This window comes from Ornithodoros turicata, unplaced genomic scaffold (genome assembly GCF_037126465.1).
Source record: "Ornithodoros turicata isolate Travis unplaced genomic scaffold, ASM3712646v1 Chromosome28, whole genome shotgun sequence".
Taxonomy (NCBI): Eukaryota; Metazoa; Arthropoda; class Arachnida; order Ixodida; family Argasidae; genus Ornithodoros; species Ornithodoros turicata.
Window position 1 is genome coordinate 1,082,959 of NW_026999351.1, and position 21,860 is coordinate 1,104,818.

The following is a 21,860-nucleotide window of genomic DNA, read 5'->3' on the forward strand; positions in this document are numbered from 1 at the left end:
TCCGCTCCCTTCCTCATTCAATACCGGCATTCCGCCGCATCAGTGATGCATTAATTAATCGTACTTCGATTTTTGGAGTGAACCCGTTCCCTGGGGTAGCAGAATTTTGTAGCAGAAATTGCGTGTGTAAATAGTGCATGCGTAGTTCAGTTGTTTGAGACACTGACAGTGGTCACACGCACACACACAAATACACACGCGCACAAATTGTTCATCAGTGTACTTGTTTCATGTATTTACTGTTTATTTTCACAGGTGCCTGCAGTATCTTGGATGGCGTGATGAAAGAACGGCGGTCTGTCCATGAAGCGTCTGCGTGCTAAGTTGTGATTGTGAGATCATCCTATCAACTTGGTCTCAGTCAACTCAGTAACTGTCTCAGTATCAACTACGTGGTGACTCTCTTGATGTTTCAGTGCCCTCTCGTCCTGGAGGTTTGATCCAAAACAGGTCGAAGTCAGGGCTCGAGTATTTGCCATATTAGCGTATGACAGCCGCGTTGACAGATCCAGGAGATTGGTAGCGGACGAGTGCAAGACATTTTAGGCTATCCTGAGGGTTGTGTTACATGTCCATCACCTCTATATTTAGATATGAGTTGAAGGTATACTAGTCGAATGACGATTGAAGGACAGAGCGAGCTCTGGAAGGGACGACGTTTTTCAGACGCTTGAAACGGGTGCGTGAGCTGCAAGCTGTGTCATCAGAGATGAAACGGGCACTTCTCTCTAGACATAAAGAAGCTAGGTGTCTGCGTCGTGTCTGCCTGTGTCTAAGCGTGCGTCGTTTGGATTGTTTTTGGGGCTTTGATTAAAAATTTGGGATCAATGTCCTATAGTGCCAGCATAAAGCATTCAAGAGTGTTTGACGGAATGTCGAATGATGCAGCCAGTTTTCACGAAAGATTCTGGTGCTTTCTGTCAATCTATCTAGTCATGGCGTAGCTAATAAAGTTGGTTGTTCAATTAGAAGATAAACGTGCACGTACCGCATCGTCGTCGTCGAAGCATGCTTGTCCGGGCTGAAAGGCAATAACGAAATGTTAATCAGTTTTGTGTCGCTCTCGTTCATTTGGATCAGTTCATAGCACACTCAAGGGTACCAAGGAAATGTTTTTTCTGTTTTACAGAAAAACATTTTCTGTGCCCCATCGTTTGATAGATACATAATCATACAAAGATGGGTAGAAATCCAGCGAACCGGTGGAATGTAGGAAGGGAGTTGCCTCAGGACAGAAGCCGCCGATATTTTGAACAGAGACTGTTCTTCTTCTGGGCACCGTCCTCATCATTGGCATGGTATTTAAAGGGTTAGATGTGACGTGTTCCGTACGGAACCTTTCTTCCCTCCGGGCTGTTGACCCACAATTCGCATGAACCTTTAAACACGTCACACCTAACCCTTTAAATACCATGCCAATGATGAGGACGGTGCCCAGAAGAAGAACAGTCTCTGTTCGAAATATCGGCGGCTTCTGTCCTGAGGCAACTGCCTTCCTATAATCATACAAAGTTCGGCACCAACCCCTGATATGAGAACAGATAGGGTATCGATCATCGCATTTGTTTTCGTTACGACGCTACGCTACGTAACCCTACGCTGCATGACGATACGTCATCCGTAGACGTCTGCCGTGGCCATGGCCGTGATATCTCGCATAGTAAGCTTCCGTATTCGTGCTACATATTTACACCCTGCTACCCCGTTTAATGTAAAACTTCGTATTGGGTTCACATCGGAGCAAATGTACCCTGCTTAAATTGGGGTATGTGTGGGGGTGTATAGTGGGGTATTGGGGTATTGCGAAAATATTCTGGCACAGCGTCGATGTATTGTGTGTACCGGACTGTACTGAAAAAGCGTTCTGACATGTGTTCCCACTGTTCGACATGGTCCAGAACAGTTTTCAGCACACCACCAACCAAGACAGCACACGACATCGGGCCGATATCGGCAGCAAGTTGGGCATGTCGGCCCAACATATCCCTGACACTGCCAACCTGTGACCGATATACGACAGAAGTTGGCAATGTCGGCTCGATGTTGATGGAAAAACGCGACATCTAGCCGAAACTGCCAACTTGCGACCGATATCACGCTGAAGTTGGCAATGTCGGCTCGGTGTTGACCGAAACAAGCTACATGTAGCCGACAGTGCCAACTTGCGACCGATATAAGTTTGAAGTTGGCAATGTCGGCTTGATGTTGACCGACACCAGCGAGACGACGCTGACAATGTCAACGTGCGATTGATATCTCACAGAGATTGACAATGTCGGCTTGATGATCACAGAAACGAGAGACAACACGCCGACACTGCCAACTTGCGACCAACATCCCACTGAAGTTGGCATCGTCGGCTAGATGTTGACCGAAACAAACGACATAACGCAGACACTGGCTTTCCATCGACCTACTTGGTGTCCCGCGCCAAAAGCAAGTAGGAAACACATTCGTTACGTTGATGTCGAGTTAATATTTGAAGCAATACCTCATTCGAGCCTTGTTTGTATGCGTGAGCGAACTAAAATCAGACACGTCACCTCCACCATTTTGATTCTGAGACGAGCAGGGCTCTCGAATTTGCGGAAGCTCGTAAGACATGAAATATATAGTATGTTTTTGTTTCGAAAGAAATGCCGGTACCTTTTGAAAGCTTCTTGCGCTTCGTTTTTTAAGGAGCTTTCGAACTTTTTTTCGTCTTGCTTTTGGTAATACCGCGCTCATTGCACGCCGTGGGAAATACGAGAGATAAAGAAAACCATCAGAAAATAAAACGAGTAATAAACAATGGTAGACATAAAACGTAGTTTCCTCGCAAACCAGTCTAACGTTGTTTTCATCCCTACGATGGCCAGCACACGAAAAATACAAAATTATGTTGGCGCAACATCGGTCACAAATCGGTAGCATGTCGAAATTTCATCGGCAGCATGTCCAAATGATATCGGGCCAATATCCTGACCCGACATCGGCCCAACTCTGAGCGGTGTTGCAAGCGTATGTTAGGCCGATGTCGGGAGTGTCGGCAGCAGCACATAAGGTTTTGCCAGGAGTTTCCCCGTATTGGATTAGACTTGGCAATAGGGACCCCATATTGCGAAGTTTGAGCCGTTAACGGGGAAGTGTCGCTAATATCGCCCTGTATTGCAAGTGTGCAATCCGTCCCAACGTCATTCTCTCGTATGTTTAGCGGCACATAAAATAACTTTGTTCTGTTTTTCTAAAAGCGTTCTGGAATTTTGACAGGACAACACCCAAAAAAGACAGCAGCGTATTCGTACGAACGGCACGATTGTTATCACCCAGCAAGAGAACACTGATCATATGTAATCCATGTGTTCCGCACATGGTGCTAAGGCGTCGCATCGCTAATGACGACAACGGTGTAGAGGAACTAGACGCCATATAACAATGGCACCGGGAAACAATCCGCGCCGGTTATGCTGTATTGCGCTCTTCCAACATTTTCACATTGCGGCCTCTGCCAACGCCACCTAGATACAGAAGGTCTGCTTATTACCTCCTCTCCCTCCTTCTCTACGTGGACACAAAGCCTGACTTCGTCTGATTGCGGTGCGCCCTGTTACGAATCCAATAACTCCGAAAACCTATAGACACGAATCTGTAGATAAAAAGAACACTTTCCACAAAGTTACTGACGATAGAAATATGGGACAGTTTTGAGCTTTATTTTGAAGTTTTCCTGTTTACTACGCCTGGACGGCAGTGGTTCATCTATGTGGCTACGACAGCTAAAAGCTTTGATTTGATTTGATTTTTTTTTTTTGTGGCGCATTAGTGGCGTTATTAAGTTTTACCTAGGTACAATTTTTGTGCTTACTAAACCAGTGCTAAGTGCTGGGTTAGTAATTAAAATCACAGATCCTTTAAAAACTCGGTATCTCTAAAAAAACATGTATACCTTTTCAAAGGGTACAAAACTTTCATTGCCGAGCTGAAGAGCCGGGTGCGCAGTGGCAAGAAGTTTCTATTGCACGAAACAAAATGACGTTGGAGGATGTGAAAGATTGAGAGTTGTTCCCCACAGTCACTGCATGCAGGACAGTCTACTTCCCGTAAGAGATATTCATGTGTTAAATAGGTGTGTCCCAGGCGGAGCCGACAGGATAGCACCTCATACAGTTGATTGGATGCAGATGGAGGAATAGGTTTTATAGTGCGTAATTTGTTGCTTGTCTGTTGGTTCCAAAAGCTCTGCCAGTGTCTGCTGCTTTTTAAACATATAGCCCGACACCTTTTGACAGATATCTTCCAGAAACCATTCAGTTATTTGAAAAAGAAGAAGAAGGTGGGGGAGAGAAGGGGACGGGAGTAGAAAATTATTCTCGAGAATGTTCTACAAGGAAACCAGCCAGCAGAGCATTGTGTCTATAATTGATTACTGGATTGATTACAATAGGATGCGAGTGTTGTTCTCGCAGTGAGAGCGATGACAGAGTACTTGCTCTTATACTTTCTCAAATCATCGTATACACCTAAGCTAAACTAGCAGCAAATCTAAAATTAATCCGAGGGGGATAGTCATTGACAATAAAAGGCTTGTATAGTGCTACATCCAGCCGCCATCTTAACCATCATCGTCTTCCTTGGCACGCTCCCTCGGCCGTGTGCCCGAGGTATCGTTATTCGTGCCCGCACCTTCATCAATCATTAAAACCAGTTCCATTGTAGAGCGCAGTCATCTCAATTACTTGCTCCACATCTTTTCCGACGACATATTTTGATGGAATGTCAAAGGGCGTTATGTCGCATGTTAGGGCAGCAGCAGCTGCTCGATCGGCCTTTTCATTTTCTGGTATCCCAACATGGCAGGGTACCCAGCAGAAAAGTAACCGATAAACTGTGTGCTTGCTAGGTTCCTTGCACGATAGACAATGGGGTCTTTTGTGCAATGAATGCTACATATAGTCTGTAATGAGTCAAAGAATCTGCGTATATGACTGATGATTTAATACGATTTTGTAAGATATAATTAAGGGCTAAAATTATGGCATACACTTCTGCTGTGAAGACAGACATGGTGACCTTCACACGATGTGACCTTGTAACAGTGCCAGTGACCATAGCGCATGATACCTCGGAAACACCCTTTGAACCATCAGTGTACTCTATGTGGCTGCCAAAGCTATCCTTTCGCACCTCAAATTCCTGTTGCAGTATTGTGTTTCACAGTTTCACGTTTGTTGTATCTGGAGAGGTACATGTTTGGAGGCGCTGCCATGGATGAGTTTTTTACTTGACTCAAGGATGATAGAGTTGTACTCTGAAAAGCCATAGTGATGAACTGGTTGTGACATTCGAACGCTAAAAGAAGACACAGCTGAATGCCTGTTCAAGAAATGCTGTCTGAACGGTGTGCCTTTCACACATTGATATGTTGATTCTTAATGCATATGAAGGAGCCAGGTAAAACCTGTGTTGCTCTAAAGACCACTGATTTGATTATATGTACAGCCATTGTATTGGCGAAGCTCTGAAAACTAAACGTAGTCCTTGGAGACCTACTGGACCCAGGATTTTAAGTGTTGATGGCCGTGCTGAAACGTACACAGCACATCCATAATCCAATTTGGAAAAAAGAGTGGACACGCTCCCCAGGACCGGTGAAGCTGAAGGTTCGACCGGGATTTGCTACCGCCGTGAAAAACACTGTTCTGATTGGCTACGCCACATCCACGGGTGACAAGGCTTTATCCATCTAGATAGTGTTGACTCTGCCCTATGCACTTACAGACTGCGGAGCCTTGCATGGACCAAAGAAGTTGGTGTCATACGAGTGTCCCGAAACCCCACACGGCGTGGTACACGATTTGCTCACTGTAGAGCCTTTGCCCTAGAACGGTGACAGACGAGACGTGTATTCATCACTCACCATATCATTGTCACACATCACACATGAAAATGACACCCATGAGCATTTTCAGTAAAGTTTCAGAATCAACAGCATTAGATGAATTTTAACGGGGCCCGGGTTTGGACTGAACTATAACGTTTTATTTTTAGTTTACTTCACGCTAGCGCCAGGACTTGACGCAGCGCCTGGCGCCAATTGCGTGCTTCGGATCAAGCCTGAAATCAAATGCATGTGATCATCCCTACGGCTATGAGTCTTTATTACTCGGCACCTTTTGTGGCACAGTTGTGTGGCGTTTAAAAGAGTATTCTACTTTCGGCATGGATATAAGTACGGTTCTCGCCGAAGTCGGCCTGACACGCAAGGAAATTCCCCTGTCTCGACGGCACAGTTGCAGCGTCCAATGTTGCTTCATAGACGAAAACGTGCTGGGAGAAGGCAATGCATTTAGGACAGGTCCTGGTCGCACGTCACAGCAAATGTCAACCTACACGTGACCATAAATATGGCCGCACCCGTGATCCGCTCGAAAATCGTTTGTAAATAGTCCGTTTACTCTTTTTGTGCACTGTTCCGGGCGTCTTTCGACCTCGGTAGTTATATTCATCCGATAATCTCGCACTAAACACTCAGTTTTCTACATGAGGTCTCCTACTGTTGACCACTTTCAATGATGCGATGGCGACCTACTATTACACACTGAGTCGATGCGATTGGCTTAAGCTGAGGGGAAATCTGCTACTATGTCTCGGAAGAAGCATTGACGTTGCCAAAATACGTTCGTCTTCTGGCATGAAGCCAATCGGAATATGTCGACAAGCGCTAAAACGACATGACCTCAAAATGATGTCTATGCTTTGACACCGTGCTTAATGTTGCGTCACGCGTGTTTCCTAACGTGGTGTCTAAGCAGAGGCCTCGTATTCTCCACTTTCGGGGCTCCTATCAAACGCACATGAAGGACACATCTTTCAGAGTGTTGTTATAGCTGAAACCGGTAGTACTCCGGTGAAGCGTGCTTTTCCTGAAGTGCCTTCAGGTGTAGTAAATAATGTACTGTTTAGTGTTGAGATCCGAAATAGCACAGATACAGTTGTGTTGAGAAAAATGATGTATACATGCCAGGAGTTTTGTTTCTCTGGTTGCGAGGCGAAGGATCCGCCTGAGGTAGACGACTTGCTTTGTGAGTGACGTATTCATTGTGTCAGTGGACCCAAGCAGCACACAATATTGGGCCCATATTGGCTGGTCATTGGCGATACGGGTCCAGTATGGGGCCTGTTTCGCCAAGAGTTTTCCCATATTGGATGAAAATGGACAATACAGGCCCCATAATGCCCACTTTGAGCCAATATTGGAAAAATCCTGGCGATATGGGCCCCATATTGCCCGCGTACACCCCATATTGACTCAAAATATAGAAAATTGCACGTACTCGTGTTGCACAAATGCCCAAGCAGCACGTCAAGATTGAACGTTGAACCGTGTGAAATACCCAATTCAGGATATCGTTACATCCAACAACTTCCCGCAGATGATACACATAGTTCGAAACTGTCAACGTACTTGGCAATCCCAATGTCAGGTTCGCTAGAATTCGACAACTCAACATTCCCCGTTCTGGAAATAGCCGCCATCTTCCTTCGCTATCCTTTAAGTAAAAAACACAATGTCTGATAGGAAGGGATGGCTCTTCTGTAAAATTAGGTGCTTTCAAATTGCTGCAAGCCGTGTGAATTGCTCTGGCGTATGTCCGTCACCGTCACGAAAGTGTTTCGCTCCTTTGTAGTCTCGGAGCGGGTGGGAAATTTTTAGTTCACAGAATATTGCGATCCCAATGAAGGCTTCTGAGGGATCTTTGGCATTGGCAGCTGCGTGGGATTGCTTGTGGCCTTCAGCAAGGCGGGCGTAGTTGTTCGTTCTTTTTGGGCGATGCCGTGTTTTGTCTGCTTTTTTTGCAATCATGTGCAACGTGGATCAATTAGATCCGCAGAAATAAAAAAGCAAAGATCAGAGAAAAGTATTATCGGTGGTGAATATTATACAGGATAATTCTTTATTATTACACGAACTCCCCGTTGGTGATATTACAGAAATATTGGCAATATTGGCGCAAAACGGGCTTGCCAATATGTGCACCCCCATATTGGCAGCCCACATTGGGCCAATATTGGACCAATATTGGCGTGCTGCTTGGGAGGTATCACTAATCATATGTGAAGAAGGACACCACGGCAATAACTCCACTAGGTTTGCAACACTGGGTTTCCTTAAACCTGAGTATCGGATCTATTCTTTGGTTCTATCAAGAAGCGGTCCGTCTGTAGTACCAGAGTACCTCATCACTAATAGTCTTCTGCTGAGACGCTTGGAGCTCGCACAATACTAATCAATCATTAATACGATCCATCGCTATTAAACGTTAATGCCGTCAATCCTCGTATCTTCTTTTCATCACGCGCGAAACAATTTCCTTGGAAATGCAGTTACCGGAAAATTCAAAACAAAGTATTTTCGCAGAAAAAAGTTCGCACAATCGAAAAAAACAAGCGTTCTATTACTTCCCAGCGCTACGACCTCGTTTACATTTCAACAATTTAAACAACACGAAAATACGAAATATATGATTTTTTCCCGTAGTGATGCTTACCGCTGTTAGTCCATCTATAAGAGCGCTCGCCTTACAGAAATTATCTACGTTGAATCCTACTACTCCTGAAAATGTAGGCGCATTTTGCGTGTCTGTCGTTGTGTAGCATAGACTTCTATTCAAGTCGTCCCTGTAAATAAACAAATTAGCTTCCAGAAATTTTCGTACAGGCAGAGTAGGTACGCTATTGGAAAAGAGCTGTCCCAAAACAGGAACTAAGATGGCCATCTTCAACACTCTCGGAGCTAATCACCATTGAGAGACATTGTTCTGACTTCTTAGTAGTTGTAAATGCGAGCCGTATTTGCGTCTTCGTGCTAAGCGTCTATGCTCTGCTCTCCGTTGAGGGGCATCAGGCAAGGGCACCAGTGGGCTCTGCGACTGGGACAGGCAACATCTGTTGCCCTGAGTTTTTATGAAAACAATGCGGCTATTCAGCAGCCTTCCTTTCATGTTGGCACTCCGACTCAAGACTACATGCCATCATTCCCATCATTCCATGTCTACCTTCGAACGGTATTGCTTACGCGCAGTGTAGAAAACACGTAGTTTATACGTTAATGTAAGCACCTTCCCCCTTCATGGAGGCCAACTGTCCCATTGCGAAGGTAAGTAATCGTGATCATAATCATAGTTCGAAATTTTTTGTCGCCAGACAAGTGCGATCACGAGCGACGCGAAGACGGTCGCGTCTGTGGATTAACGTTGTCCACACGTTACTTTTTTTTTTGCTTTTTTCATGTGCCGAAATCTCGGCACATGAGACACCAGATTTAATGTCAGTCGTGGAAGACTGCGTTCTTCAGCAACTTGTGCCCTTCCAAAGAACTTGCCATCGTCATCGGCCTGCTTTGAATCTTCCCAGATAACCAGAAACGTCTTATGAACATCCATAAGACGTGTAGTCCTGGATATTGTGCACGTGTAATAGATATCCATTTTAATCCACTGGATATTCCATGGACGTACTATCAACATATAAAAACCATCCACACCGGAGTTCCTCAGCGATTTGTACCCTTCCAAAAAAAGTAACCAGCGTCATCGGCCTGCTTAGAATCCGCTATCTTTGGATCGGCGCTTTGGATACGCTACCGACTCATCCGCTGAGAGAAGCCATTATGAAAGGTGACCCTTACTTATATGCAGGGATGAGATGTTGGTAGCATTGATCAAGATGCATGTCATCGCATTCACTCGTGTTCACTATCCTGCAAAACGAGAGTCATATGGTCATGTGAGCTTATTGACTGCCTCTGAGACTTCGTGGCGCACATGTGGCAATCTCCAACTGCTGCAAGCGTACAATACTTTCACGTACATTTAGAGCGTCTTGCTGAAGAAAATGACTTGAAAACAACGGCAATCCCGAAATGTTTAGCGTAGCGGAATATTTTTGTGCATTTGTTTTCTTCCTTCTCAAATATTTTCAAATTCTTCCCTGCGCGCATGATACTGTGATGATGCGTCCACCTGTACGTTGACTTTTCTTTATTTTGTTCATTTCGGATCTTCGGAGACCCGTCTTTCTTTCTTTCCCCAATGTGAGAGGAAGAAAGACCACACTGTCGCCTCTTGCGTCCTGGAAAAAATATTATCAGAAAACAGAAAATGCAACCCAAGGTAAGGGCAGTTCAGATAGAGTCACCCCATACACACGCTTTTGTTTTATTTCTGCAAGTTAAAGCTCATCTTCGATGCATGAGGCGGTACTGTGCTCCTCCACCCTCTCACACTGGGGGTGAAGAAAAGACGCGTCTCCGAAGATGCGCAATGAACAGAAAAGAAAGAACATCAAGAAAAAAAGGAGTTCCTCCACAAATTTTTCGCGGACTATGTACCGAACGGATTCTTTATCAAAATGGTAACGATATGAAGTCACCGTAAGGAACAGATGTTCTCTTTTGGGACAGCTTCGCAGCTTTTTCAACGATTCTTAGGTAATTAGTCGCTTGACGGTTGAGCAACATATGGCCAAGAACGCCGCCGGCCCAGAGAGAATAGTGAAAGTAGCATGCCTATCGCATATACATATATATATATTGCATATATATATAGATAGGGGAGAAAAGACACCAGAGATTGAAGTAGGGAGTAGGGGAAAGTTATTTATTAAGCTGGCATTTAAACTAAGGGTCTGGGGAAGTCTACGTTTCGGCGGAAGCTCCGCCTTCTTCGGGACTGAGAGGAAAATCTCTGTACAAGGTCTTTTAAAAGGTTACAAAAGTGTCGTCACAGTTGGTACAATTCCACTGCGAGGCAGTCGTTAGTGAGTCATGTTCTGGAAGATTCCGGAAGGTTCCTGGGTCATCGGCCGGGGAGATTACGTGTCAGAGCCTTGGGTCGCGCTCGTTGAAAACCTGTTGTCCGGGGTGTTCTTAGAGTCATTGTGTCCAGCTGTAAAGAAAAGAAGAAAAGAGGCAGCGGGCACTCCGAGGACATACAGAAAAAAAGTTATCCGGATATGCTTCTTACAGTTGATAGCACTCCTTTATCCTCATTTATTAGAGATTGGAATTTGTAGATCAAGTACGATTCGCGTTGCTCTCTGCAGCGATCGGATGTGAAATTTGACTCTAAAATAAAAAGTGCGACGTTATTAATGGAATGACCGGGTCGACTAAAATGGCGAGAAACCGGGAGGCTACCTTTTTTCGAAACATCTGATCGGTGGTTATTGAATCGAATCCTAAATGAATTTTTACTTTGACCTACATATTGCGCGGAGCATGTTGTACATTGAATGATATAAATAATGTTACTGGAGTTACAGTCAAAGTCGCCATTGATTTTAAGGGAGAAGTTGGAGTTTGTACTCTTGACCGCTGCCGTGCTTTGCATTGATTTGCATATTTGGCATCTTTTACCATTGCATGGATGGCATCCCGCCGTAGGTGTTAATGGTTTGGGAACTTTGGAGTTGACTAGTCTATCTTGGAGGTTGCGGGCACGTCTGTAGGTAACTCGTGGCTTCTCGGCAAATATTTGTCGTGTCCGTTCAGATTGCAGAAGGATGCTATGGTGGCGGTGGAGGATACTGTTAATATTACCCGCGCCTGCACCAAATGTAAGAACAAGGTTTACGCGGTCGCCCTTGGGTTCGTCGTTGCGTTTACCGAATAAGTTCCTCCGGTCTGTTTGTCGTGCTTTGGACAGGGCGTCTCTTACTAGACTTACGATTAACGAAGGTCTGCTCTAATTCCGCGAGGTTTTTGTTTAGAACATCGTCGTCCGAGCAGATCCTCCTGTATCGGAGTGCCTGGCTATAAGGAATGGCGAGTTTCGTATGGCGCGGGTGGCAACTGTTAAAGGAAAGGTACTGCTGAGCATCAGTTGGCTTTCGGTACAGGTCAGTGGAAAAACCCTTCTCGGTTAAGGTTACTTTTACATCTAGGAAATTAACAGTCGTTGCCGAGAAGGACTGGGTGAACTTCATGGCGGGGTGTACCAGGTTGAAATCGCGAATGAATCCTTTGGGATCTTCTTCGGAGTGTGGCCAAAGCATGAATATGTCGTCCAAGAAGCGTTTGTATAGAGTAGGTTTTTTGTCGCGCACGGCTAGAAATTTTTCCTCTAGTGCACCCATGAAAATATTTGCGTACGTTGGTGCCATCTTGGTTCCCATAGCTGTGCCATTTATTTGTAGATAGTGGCGGCCGTCAAATTCGAAGTTATTTTTTTTGAGGATCAAGTTGAGTAGAGTTGGTAATACAGATGGGTCAACCGCGCGATCGGAGTACTTCAGATACGCCGCCTCCGCTGCTAGCACGCCATCCTCATGTGGGATGTTAGTGTAAAGGGAGGTAACGTCTAGCGTTACAAGCAAGCTTGCATTGGGTGTTTCACATTTGCTAAGTATTTCGAGGAAATGGTTGGTGTCCTTAATATATAAGGGTAATCGGGGCGGTATATCTTTAAGGAGGTGGTCAACGAAGCTAGAAATTTTCTCCGTGGCGGTGCCGATTGAGGAAACTATAGGTCGCCCTGGGTTTCCTGGTTTATGGATTTTCGGTAACATGTAGAACCTGCCTGGTTTAGGGTTTTGGGGGGCTAGAAATTCATATAGGCAGGAGTCGATTATTTCACGCGCTTTTAGGGATTTTAGGGTTTTGGTGATTTCGGCAGCTATCTTATCTGTTGGATCACTGTCAAGCGGCTCATAGAACGTGTTACAGCCCAGTTGTCGGAAGCCCTCGTTAAGGTAGTCCTGTTTGTCCATCACTACGATTGCCCCTCCCTTGACTGCCCTTTTGATAATGATATCGCCACAGTTCTGTAAGTCGGAGAGGCTGCGCTGCTCAGCTGCTGTTAAATTTGGTTTAGTTTTGCGGTTAGATGAATTGTTGTATGCGTCAAGTACATCCCTTTGAACAGCCTTGATGTACATATCCAGGGCTTTGTCGCGGTTGGCATCGGGTGTGAAATCAGAAGTTGGTTTAAAGGGATTCGGATTGGAGTTAGGTTTGTCGAAAAAATATTCTTTTAGGCGCATACGTCTTGCGAAATTGTCCAAGTCAAGATGGAGTTGGTATCCTTGGAGTTGGTATTGGCTCCTTCTCGGCAACGACTGTTAATTTCCTAGATGTAAAAGTAACCTTAACCGGGAAGGGTTTTTCCACTGACCTGTACCGAAAGCCAACTGATGCTCAGCAGTATCTTTCCTTTAACAGTTGCCACCCGCGCCATACTAAACTCGCCATTCCTTATAGCCAGGCACTCCGATACAGGAGGATCTGCTCGGACGACGATGTTCTAAACAAAAACCTCGCGGAACTAGAGCAGACCTTCGTTAATCGTAATTTTCCAACCAGTCTAGTAAGAGACGCCCTGTCCAAAGCACGACAAGCAGACCGGAGGAACTTATTCGGTAAACGCAACGACGAACCCAAGGGCGATCGCGTAAACCTTGTTCTTACCTTTGGTGCAGGCGCGGGTAATATTAACAGTATCCTCCACCGCAAACATAGCATCCTTCTGCAATCTGAACGGACACGACAAATATTTGCCGAGAAGCCACGAGTTACCTACAGACGTGCCCGCAACCTCCAAGATAGACTAGTCAACTCCAAAGTTCCCAAACCATTAACACCTACGGCGGGATGCCATCCATGCAATGGTAAAAGATGCCAAATATGCAAATCAATGCAAAGCACGGCAGCGGTCAAGAGTACAAACTCCAACTTCTCCCTTAAAATCAATGGCGACTTTGACTGTAACTCCAGTAACATTATTTATATCATTCAATGTACAACATGCTCCGCGCAATATGTAGGTCAAAGTAAAAATTCATTTAGGATTCGATTCAATAACCACCGATCAGATGTTTCGAAAAAAGGTAGCCTCCCGGTTTCTCGCCATTTTAGTCGACCCGGTCATTCCATTAATAACGTCGCACTTTTTATTTTAGAGTCAAATTTCACATCCGATCGCTGCAGAGAGCAACGCGAATGGTACTTGATCTACAAATTCCAATCTGTAATAAATGAGGATAAAGGAGTGCTATCAACTGTAAGAAGCATATCCGGATAACTTTTTTTCTGTATGTCCTCGGAGTGCCCGCTGCCTCTTTTCTTCTTTTCTTTACAGCTGGACACAATGACTCTAAGAACACCCCGGACAACAGGTTTTCAACGAGCGCGACCCAAGGCTCTGGCACGTAATCTCCCCGGCCGATGACCCAGGAACCTTCCGGAATCTTCCAGAACATGACTCACTAACGACTGCCTCACAGTGGAATTGTACCAACTGTGACGACACTTTTGTAACCTTTTAAAAGACCTTGTACAGAGATTTTCCTCTCAGTCCCGAAGAAGGCGGAGCTTCCGCCGAAACGTAGACTTCCCCAGACCCTTAGTTTAAATGCCAGCTTAATAAATAACTTTCCCCTACTCCCTACGTCAGTCTCTGGTGTCTTTTCTCCCCTATCTATATTCAACATCCTGGTCGTTCGAACCTAAATTTTGTAGCGTATTGCATATATATATATATATATAGAACAAATAGGTTAATATATCAGACGGCTATGAAGTTGAATAAAAGTGAAATAATAAGACTTGGACTACAGATTACAGGAACGTTAACAAAAACTAATTTATTTAATGGGCAATGTGACACATAGATTAAAAAAAGAATGGTCGACGTTTCGACAGTGGCACTGTCTTCATCAGGACAAAAAGAGACTAAAAGAGACAAAAAGAGTCAGGACAGAAGAGAGAGAGAGGACTTTTTGTCTGTCGAAACGTCGACCATTCTTTTTTTAATCTATGTGTTAAATTGCCCATTAAATAAATTAGTTTTTGTTAACGTTCGTGTAATCTGTAGTCCAAGTCTTATTATTTCACTTTATATATATATATATATATATAAAGCAAAAAAATAGCCGAAGCTCTGTAGCTGCACGTTGAGCATATGTTTACAATTTGATCGTGCACTCCCAGCCAGGGACAGCTGTTTCGCTCTACTTGGAGCTCGTTAGCCTGGCGCAGCGCCAGGCTGACGAACTCCAAGTAGAGCGAAACATTGGGAACCGCATTATTACAGGACGTCTTACCTTGCCAAAAAAGAAAAGTTTTAAGGAAGTGTATACCGGAAGTCGCACTGTGTAAGCCACAAGACAAGGGTGTAACAGCTGTGTTTCAAAAACGCTATATTCCTTGTGATGAAATTAAGGAGGTGCATCATACCAGAGCATGCTGGTAGTACAGTTCGGATAATCGTCCCAGTCGAAAAAAAGTAAAGGGTCCAATTAGAAAATTTTCAATTGGATCAAATTTTCGATCAGTTGTGCTTTTGCCACACATTGGACTGAAAATCAATGAACCTATTCAAGAAGCAGTTCGTGCTCCCATTGCATGGCCAATTGGAGTTCAAAGATGAAATATCTTTGCTGAAGGCAATGCATGCGTTACGGATACGTATTCTTGTCGCCCGCATTGCGTTGAGAAAACAGTTTTTTACAACGAAACACAACAACAACTTTGTAACAAGTACAATGATGTATGTAACTACACAACACAGGCTGGCGTTGTGTTGTTACGTCGCGTCCTTGTCGTTGTGCTTATAAGGAAAGATGACTGCAGTGCGGGTAAACCCGCGGATAGCCGCGGGTACCCGCGCAAGTTTGTTATTTTCGAGTACACAATTCCGTGTCATCGCGGGTTGCGGGCAAGGTGCCGGTAGACTCGCACTGCCTCAGCGGATTACGGAGGTATACCCGCAGTACCAGCAGGCGCAGAACCAACCCGTTGGATTGGGGTGTATGACCCGATTCATTCGAACACTTGGCCCAAAATACTTTACAAGACGTTCCACATCCAATTCGTCATCTCAAAATAAAGTTGTTGTTATTGTTTGCCACATAGGGCTAACTTCGGCTATCTTTCGACACCAAGACTGGTACACTTCGCATGAGTAAGCTGGCAACCATGTCCGCAGTGGCCACAGCGTACGCGTTGGAAAAATGGCTCGCTAAAGGAAGGACATTGTCCTCAGTATCAATAACTCATTTCGTGCCGTCACGATCATGTGGCATATAATTCATATATGAGTACGCATTGGGCTGCGGGTATATCGGCTGGTATGCGGATAGGCGTCGGGATGTTCGGGTACGGATGCGGGTTGTGCGGTTGCGGTACGTGTGCGGGTACGAACTTTCGTGCCCGCACTCATCACTACCTATAAGGTCATGCTTCGTCGTCATGGACCCCATGGGCAAGCTTTTCTACGCATGTCCTCTTATGTGTATAGTGTGTACTTAGTGTATACTCCACTGAATTTGCGTATTCCCGCATAAAAGACGTACCTGACCAGGGTGTTGGACCACATACAATGTGTAACAGCTAGGTAGGAAAAGGGAGGGTCGTAGTAGATGTTGGGCAGCAAACGTCCTCCACAGGGTCCTGTTTTATCTTCGTACCAGTCTGAAACAAGTCAGCACACTTAAACAATGAAGGACACAATGAAGATATCATGATACTCTATCGACCACAATCGAAGAATCACATATTTCTGTACTAGAACGGCCCGGCAGAGACAGCCGTTGCAGTTCCGCCAGCAATTCACTTCGCTAGACACACCTTGCCTGACCCAGACAGACTCTGCAAGCTCTACAGTCTAAATCCTGTGACGGACATGTGCCAGTTAAAAAAGCTCCCTCAGAAAGTGCAGCGGGTACACAGCCGTAACCGTCTGGAAACAGCGGTAACGGTAATCAAATAGCAAGCCCAGCGAACCTCATCGCCAAATTTCAGCAGGTACAAAGCCGTCACTTGAACCTCGTACTGGTGTGCTTGTTGAATAATGCGTGTGCCGGCTAAATATGCGTGACTTCGATGGAGCGTACTACGTTGCTCCACGCTCCTCCGGTGAGGAGTGACATGGCACAACGTATTCTCCCGCAGTACGTTCCTTCCCGCCCGCTGTCTGCGTTGCAACCTCGCTTTTGAGAAGGATGACACCTTGCTTTTTAAGTACAGGTCTAATGTTTTTTTCAGGGTAAGTCAACCTAGCTGTGATGCATCGTACGACACCTGCGTTTCACTCGTGTTTGACAATCGAAGTACATTCTGTTGCAGACGGTGGACGCATTGCAAATGGCGGCAGGAGAGGATCGACTGCATCGGTGAAGCGACGATGTACATTACAAGCGAGGTTAATAGTCGAAAGATGAAAGTCACTGAAAAGGTTAGCCAGCTGTAGGGATCGAACCCACATCTTCTGGATTACCGGTCCAGGGCTCTACCAATTGAGCTAAGCTAACACGCCTCTCCAGCGACTTTCGGGGTGCGTCATCTGAAGGGACGACAAACCAGCCACTCTCTCACTCATCCTCCTTTCACTATTACATTTTTGCTCACTGATACACATTCATACGACGGAAATCGACGCCAGCGGCACCTGTTGAACAAGAGATAAACTGATGTTCTGAGACTGGAACAACATAGAAGGGACAGATACAAAGCCTCAAATTGCCTAAGAAATCAACGACGAAAGATGAAAGTCACTGAAAAGGTTAACCAGCTGTAGGGATCGAACCCACATCTTCTGGATTACCGGTCCAGGGCTCTACCAATAGGGGCGCGCGCCTGGAGTTTAGCGGAACGACGCCAGCGCCAATTTCTCCCCTGTCGACGGAAGGCGAAACTACCGTCCCGTGTATGCCGGAGTGTGCTGCTGGACGATTCCACGCGAAATGATCCAGCTGACCTGGTCGGCCCCCACAAAACGATCCCGAATTTTTACGAAAAATTTTTTTAGCAGTCGCTAATAGTGCAAAACGACACACCACGAAACATTTCTTCCCAAATCTCAATGTGGCGGGTGCTAGACACGAGTAAAGTTCGCAGCGCTGGCGAAAACCGTGCCTGGCGTGAACGGCAGGTGCGGATCATAGAAAGCACCTAGAACTGTGTGGTTTTCTTTTGCGGATAGAGGAAACTATGCTCTACACAGCATCCAAATCCCGGTTGTCGTGCTGTAATCGGTGCAGGGATACAAAGGCCGGAAGTTTCGCAATTTTCCTCCTACTTCGCGATTTTTTTGTGGACAATCAAACCATTAAACTTTAATGAATATTTTTTTTCCTGCCAAGGCCCCAAGGAATACTTCAACAGGAAAAATCGCCAGACACGTAACTTTCACAGTCATTGTAGGAAAAAAAGAGGAAGTATGCGATTTTTCCAAAATTCGCTACAATCGAGCGTAAAACACGCAATGAAGAGGTTGGAGGATACGGCTGAAACCAACGCAGTTTTATAGAACGAGCCTTGCTCTACAACATACTAAAAAATCTCGATGGTGTTTTTTCGTATACAGGAGAAAATATTTTTTTGTAGTAGAGGGTATTACGACCACAAAAAGAAAAGAAAAAGGCCAACAAAAAAAGCTGTCACCAAACTTCATCCACACGGGCGACTTCCTGTCTTTCGTTCTGACAGTGAAAACCCCGGAGCGGCATAGCTTTTGTAGCGAGGACAAGTCCTGAGCGTCCTATCATCAACTCGTGCACTCCGGTCCAAAAAATGTGTCCCAGTGCAGTGAATATGTCTCTAAACCCTATGGAACGTAATTTCAGTGGGGCTTTGAAACAACAGTGTTGGCACGAGACTGTCCTTTTAACCACTGAAGTCAGTAACGCACCTTTGGCTTCCATTTGAGCATCATTTATTCAATTGTTAGAACATTGCTACAGAATAAAGCAAATGTTGATATTCAAATAATATAAGCCACAAGTTTATTCGGTCTCACTGAGCTCATTGAGGAGATATGTAAAGTAAAAATAGTCTAGCTTTGGGATTAATTCTGAAAGAAACGAGTCATCCCGAGTGACTACCACAGTCTGTGTCTCCTTCGGACTGTACACAAACAAAACACCCCTGGACAGGTTGAGAACATATAACTGGACTTGGATTTGAGTGTAGTAGCAATGTTGATTCCTTAGTGATACCTGTCCAGTACACAGCTCTAGATATTCTACCAAACATCGCGCACCATCTTCAAAAATAACGCTCCTGTGAAGTATGCTTCTACGTTCCCCACCTTGCCGAATCCACAAAATAGACGCAACATTGCCATAGCTAGGAAAGCACGGCGGCACAACGCAGAAGTAGCCGTTCACTTGCTTTCGCTGGAAACAGCTGCGCCTATGGCCTGGCTGGCGCGAGACGGTAATTACTCCGCCACCGCGAGTGGCGCAGTACGCAGTGAACTTGCACGCCACCTGGCCGAGGCGTTTCACCCTATTGAGCTAAGCTAACACGCCTCTCCAGCGACTTTCGGGGTGCGTCATCTGAAGGGACGACAAACCAGCCACTCTCTCTCACTCATCCTCCTTTCACTCTTACATTTTTGCTCACTGATACACATATTCATACGACGGAAATCGACGCCAGCGGCACCTGTTGAACAAGAGATAAACTGATGTTCTGAGGCTGGAACAACATAGAAGGGACAGATACAAACAAAGCCTCAAATTGCCTAAGAAATCAACGGCGAAAGATGAAAGTCACTGAAAAAGTTAGCCAGCTGTAGGGATCGAACCCACATCTTCGGGATTACCGGTCCAGGGCTCTACCAATTGAGCTAAGCTAACACACCTCTCCAGCGACTTTCGGGGTGCGTCATCTGAAGAGACGACAAACCAGCCACTCTCTCGCACTCATCCTCCTTTCACTCTTACATTTTTGCTCACCGATACACACATTCATACGACGGAAATCGATGCAAGGGGCACCTGTTGAACAACAGCTAAACTGATGTTCTGAGGCTGGAACAACACAGAAAGGACATATACAAACAAAGCCTCAAATTGCCTAAGAAATCAACGACGAAAGATGAAAGTCACTGAAAAGGTTAGCCAGCTGTAGGGATCGAACCCACATCTTCTGGATTACCGGTCCAGGGCTCTACCAATTGAGCAAAGCTAACCTTCTTTCCTTTCGTTATAGGTGACCGTGGGACTGTATCGATTACGAGGAGGTGAGTTACAAAATGGAATACTATTCCAGCATTAACGTTGGAACAATACCAGCGTAATATTCACTTCGGTGTCTTTACAGGTTGTTTCCTGTCTCAACAGTCACACATACGCGTTCAAGATTGCAACTGCTTCTCACATGGAATTGGTGTCTGTTGCCACTTGTTGGACAATTGTTCCTCGGTCATTTCGTTTGAGGAACTGTCGTGTTCCGTGTTCGAAGTTTCGAGGATTGTGTGTTCGGCATTTGGAGGACTGCCTGGTGCATCGGATCATCGGATGGGTTGTGTGCCCGTGCAACGTGCAACCCGTGCAACGTGCAACTAAATAAAACGTGTGCTCCATATGTGTGTGTTGGGATTAGTGAACCGTGTATGCTTTCCATTCGGCAAAGGATTATGTACTGGATGCAATTTAAAGGTATGTGCAAGCCAATAAAATTTGGTGTTTCATGTTCGATGTGCTTGGAGCATTTTCTGCTTTTTCTTTTTTTGCGAAGCGTGGAGGTCATTTTTCTGTTAGGGAACTCGAGAGGCGCAATGTGTTTCGCGTATTACGGGGTACAAGTAACCCTTCGATACGTCCGGTACACTGTGGCTCCTGGCGTCAGCAGGGATGTCGTACCGGTTGCTTCAGGGAGCATATGGCACCCGCAGCTCTCGCAGGCACCGCGTGCCCCTTGAAGACATCTGGCACCTTTTTTTAATAAAAATGTGCCAGTTGATCACACGGCAGCTATCCGTCACTGGGTTTAGAGTGTAGGCAACATTTTTGCATTTCAAATTGAAATTAGGAACTGAACGAACTTGAAGATGGCCACTAGCACCTTTGTAGTGCTACTGAACACTATCGAGACCAGGCCAGGTCAGAGCGAGAGCTCGGGCTGAGCGAGACAAGGCTATTTATTATTCGCGCCTTGATGTGATGGCGCTGGATATGCCGCCACACCTTCAAGTAACGGAGTAGTGCGAGAGGTCAGTGAAATAGTTGCTATCTGTATTTCATACTTTCATTTTATTCTATTTCTATTAGGATGGAATTAATCCGAAACAGGAAGGTTGAGAGGTGATCCCAAACATTTCTCTCTCCCAAGGCCACCGCGTACAAGCAGTATACCCAAGCAGCTCCTGCCTGCTCAGTGACATATATAAATGCTTTCAAACATGAGTAACCCGCACGCTTCTCTCCACCACTACGTGGACTTTTGCCTCTACTCCAGACTACTACTCCAGACTACGTGGTCTTTTGCAGTCCGGGATGAGTTCTACGCTATGGAGGGACGTGACGTTTAAAATTTCCAGCCAATAAACAGACTTCATTATCAGCTGTGAGGCGGATTGGTCCGTTTGCTTCTGTAGAAGTACATTTCGCCCTCCGTCGTTCTGAAATTCAGCGTCATGACATCTCTGACATCTCCGGCTCGACTAAACAATACTAAGCGCCCAATGCCGAGGCGAACATCAATAGTTGGGCTGGCGCGATTCCCACCCGGTACCTCTCAGATACAACGTCACATGGGCAGCACACTAACCACTGAGCCACACGAGATAGTGACGCGATGCCGCGTGGTTCAATCCAAAGTACGTCAGCCCAGTCGTCCGAACCATTCGAAGGTGACCAAGACGACGACCCATCGCTTACCTGAGATTCGTGAACTGTAGCGCCGTATATTCATTCGCGCTTGCGGTGTTCTGCGTGCTAGAAAACGTGGTGCAAGTGTGATAGCTAAATTGAATGCATTTCTTTTCCAGTTTGATGTTTGAACCGTTTAGGGCTTGAATGTAATATCATTAACATTCATCTAGTCAATTTCCGTAAGTGAAGTAAAATCATTCGTGGAACCCTTGATTATAATGGCA

At 45.5% G+C, this 21,860-nt stretch overlaps 1 protein-coding gene across 1 annotated transcript in view; it reads right to left on the bottom strand.

Annotated features, from left to right (window-relative positions):
• LOC135373642 (uncharacterized) overlaps nucleotides 1-21,860 on the bottom strand; it is a 69,711-nt gene that overhangs the window by 13,878 nt on the left and 33,973 nt on the right. Inside the window, exons 9-13 of the mRNA XM_064606741.1 lie at nucleotides 16,330-16,447; nucleotides 9,668-9,739; nucleotides 8,529-8,658; nucleotides 5,756-5,857; nucleotides 989-1,021 (exon numbers count right to left, since the gene is read on the bottom strand). Coding sequence (XP_064462811.1) covers nucleotides 989-1,021; nucleotides 5,756-5,857; nucleotides 8,529-8,658; nucleotides 9,668-9,739; nucleotides 16,330-16,447 — 455 coding nt within the window. The remainder of the gene's footprint in view (nucleotides 1-988; nucleotides 1,022-5,755; nucleotides 5,858-8,528; nucleotides 8,659-9,667; nucleotides 9,740-16,329; nucleotides 16,448-21,860) is intronic.